The following is a 1,790-nucleotide window of genomic DNA, read 5'->3' as shown; positions in this document are numbered from 1 at the left end:
ACTGTAGGTGAGTTACAGAACTTGATAACAGATTGTCATTCTTCCTCAATGGTGTCTGACTGTAGGTGAGTTACAGAACTTGATAACAGATTGTCGTTCTTCCTCAATGGTGTCTGACTGTAGGTGAATAACAGGGAAAGGGAGTTACAGAACTTGATAACAGTTTGTCGTTCTTCCTCAGTGGTGTTTGACTGTAGGTGAGTTACAGAACTTGGTAATAGTATTGTAGTTCTTTCATGGACGATACTCCTGACTGCTTGCATGTGGATTTTCTCTCCCGCCTTACAGAGTCCAGTTAACCATGTGTCTCCGAGTCATCATTAAGCACGATTTTCCTGGTCATTGGCCTGCGGTGGTCGACAAGATGGACTACTACTTACGGTCACCCAACAGTGGGAACTGGCTTGGCAGTTTGCTGTGCTTGTATCAGCTGGTGAAGACCTATGAGTAAGTTCATCCTCCTGGCCCGAGGGAGCCGGTGTCCTGTGGACTCGGGCTCAGAGAGTGGCCGTCACTGTGGAGATGCCGAGTCAGCATGTGACTGTGTTCCCTTGCTGCTCTCAGGGTTTTTTTAGGATGAACATTGCTTTTGTATGTGCAATCCTGTAGTTTTCCTTTGCTTTGAGACAGGGTGTTACTTGGTAGCTCCAGCTGGCCTTGAACTCACAGCCATCCTCCTGCCTCAGCTTCTTGAGTGCTGACATTACCACCCAGGTAGTTTTCCTTCTTTAAGTTTTATAGGATTTCTGTTTAGAAAATATTTTAGATTGGCAGCAATAGAAGTGGTTAGTGAGCACCAGGCTTATGAAGTACATTCGCTCTCAACGTAGGATGATATGAGAACGTTTTCTCTGTTGTTTGCTGTACAGTATCATGTTTAAACTGGCAGATCAGTTTTTATTTTATAGAATGAATTATGGTTTGATATTAACTACTAGAAAACTTCCCATATAAAATTACTAGATAGTTGGACTTTTCTTTCTTTTCTTCTTTCTCTCTCTCTCTAATTAGCTGCCACCCAAGTCTTATACCTCACCCCAACTTTCATGGAAGTGTCCCGGTGAACTTTTACATTTTCTGTCTGATTTCTGTGTCTGAGGTCTATCTACAGCAGCTGCCAAAGAAAGTATGTTCTACTTCATGATATGCTCTCTCTCTCTTTCCCCACCTCTCTCTCTCCTTCCTCCTCTCTGTCCCTTCCTTTTTCACTGATGCACAGCAACCCAATCCAGGACCTTTCCACATTTCCAGCTCTTGGCGTTCTGAGACAGGTTTGCTTTATAAGTTCAGGCTGGCCTTGAAAATCGATATCCTTCTGACTTTACCTCCCAAGAACTGGGATCGCAGGTGTTCAGTTTGAGACTCTCAAACGAGTCCAAACCTTAAGAAGGATTTTGTGTCTGCCTGAACCAAGACCTTCTGCTTCCAACCTTATTGCAGCAACTACATAGAAAACTGAAGCTCGCGTTTTACATGGTTCTGGTTTTATGTGGTTCATCATTGTTTATAGCTCACTGGGAAGGAGAGATGTCACCACCTTCTTTATTCTGTCTCTTTCGCTCATGCAGATATAAGAAAGCAGAGGAAAGGGAGCCTCTCCTGGCAGCCATGCAGATATTTCTGCCTCGAATTCAGCAGCAAATCCTGCAGCTACTTCCCGATGCCTCCCATTACTCCGTGTCGCTGCAGAAACAGATCCTGAAGATCTTCTATGCGCTCGTTCAGGTCAGTTCTACTTCAGAAGATAAACATGGAGCCTTGTCATTATTTTTTTTTTTTTTTTTGGTTTT

The 1,790-nt window shown here is 43.7% G+C and overlaps 1 protein-coding gene across 3 annotated transcripts in view; it reads left to right on the top strand.

Moving 5' to 3' along the window:
* The window catches only part of Ipo8 (importin 8), a 64,227-nt gene that overhangs the window by 14,688 nt on the left and 47,749 nt on the right, over positions 1–1,790 (top strand). For all 3 annotated transcript variants that reach the window (XM_005364624.2, XM_005364623.3, XM_026787907.1), the window contains exons 4-5: positions 289–447; positions 1,569–1,725. In XM_005364624.2, the coding sequence (XP_005364681.1) occupies positions 289–447; positions 1,569–1,725 (316 nt within the window). The remainder of the gene's footprint in view (positions 1–288; positions 448–1,568; positions 1,726–1,790) is intronic.

This window comes from Microtus ochrogaster, assembly GCF_000317375.1.
Source record: "Microtus ochrogaster isolate Prairie Vole_2 chromosome 14 unlocalized genomic scaffold, MicOch1.0 chr14_random_2, whole genome shotgun sequence".
Lineage (NCBI taxonomy): Eukaryota > Metazoa > Chordata > Mammalia > Rodentia > Cricetidae > Microtus > Microtus ochrogaster.
The sequence above is the reverse complement of the archived record's forward strand: the minus strand, read 5'-3'. Positions and strand labels throughout refer to the sequence as shown.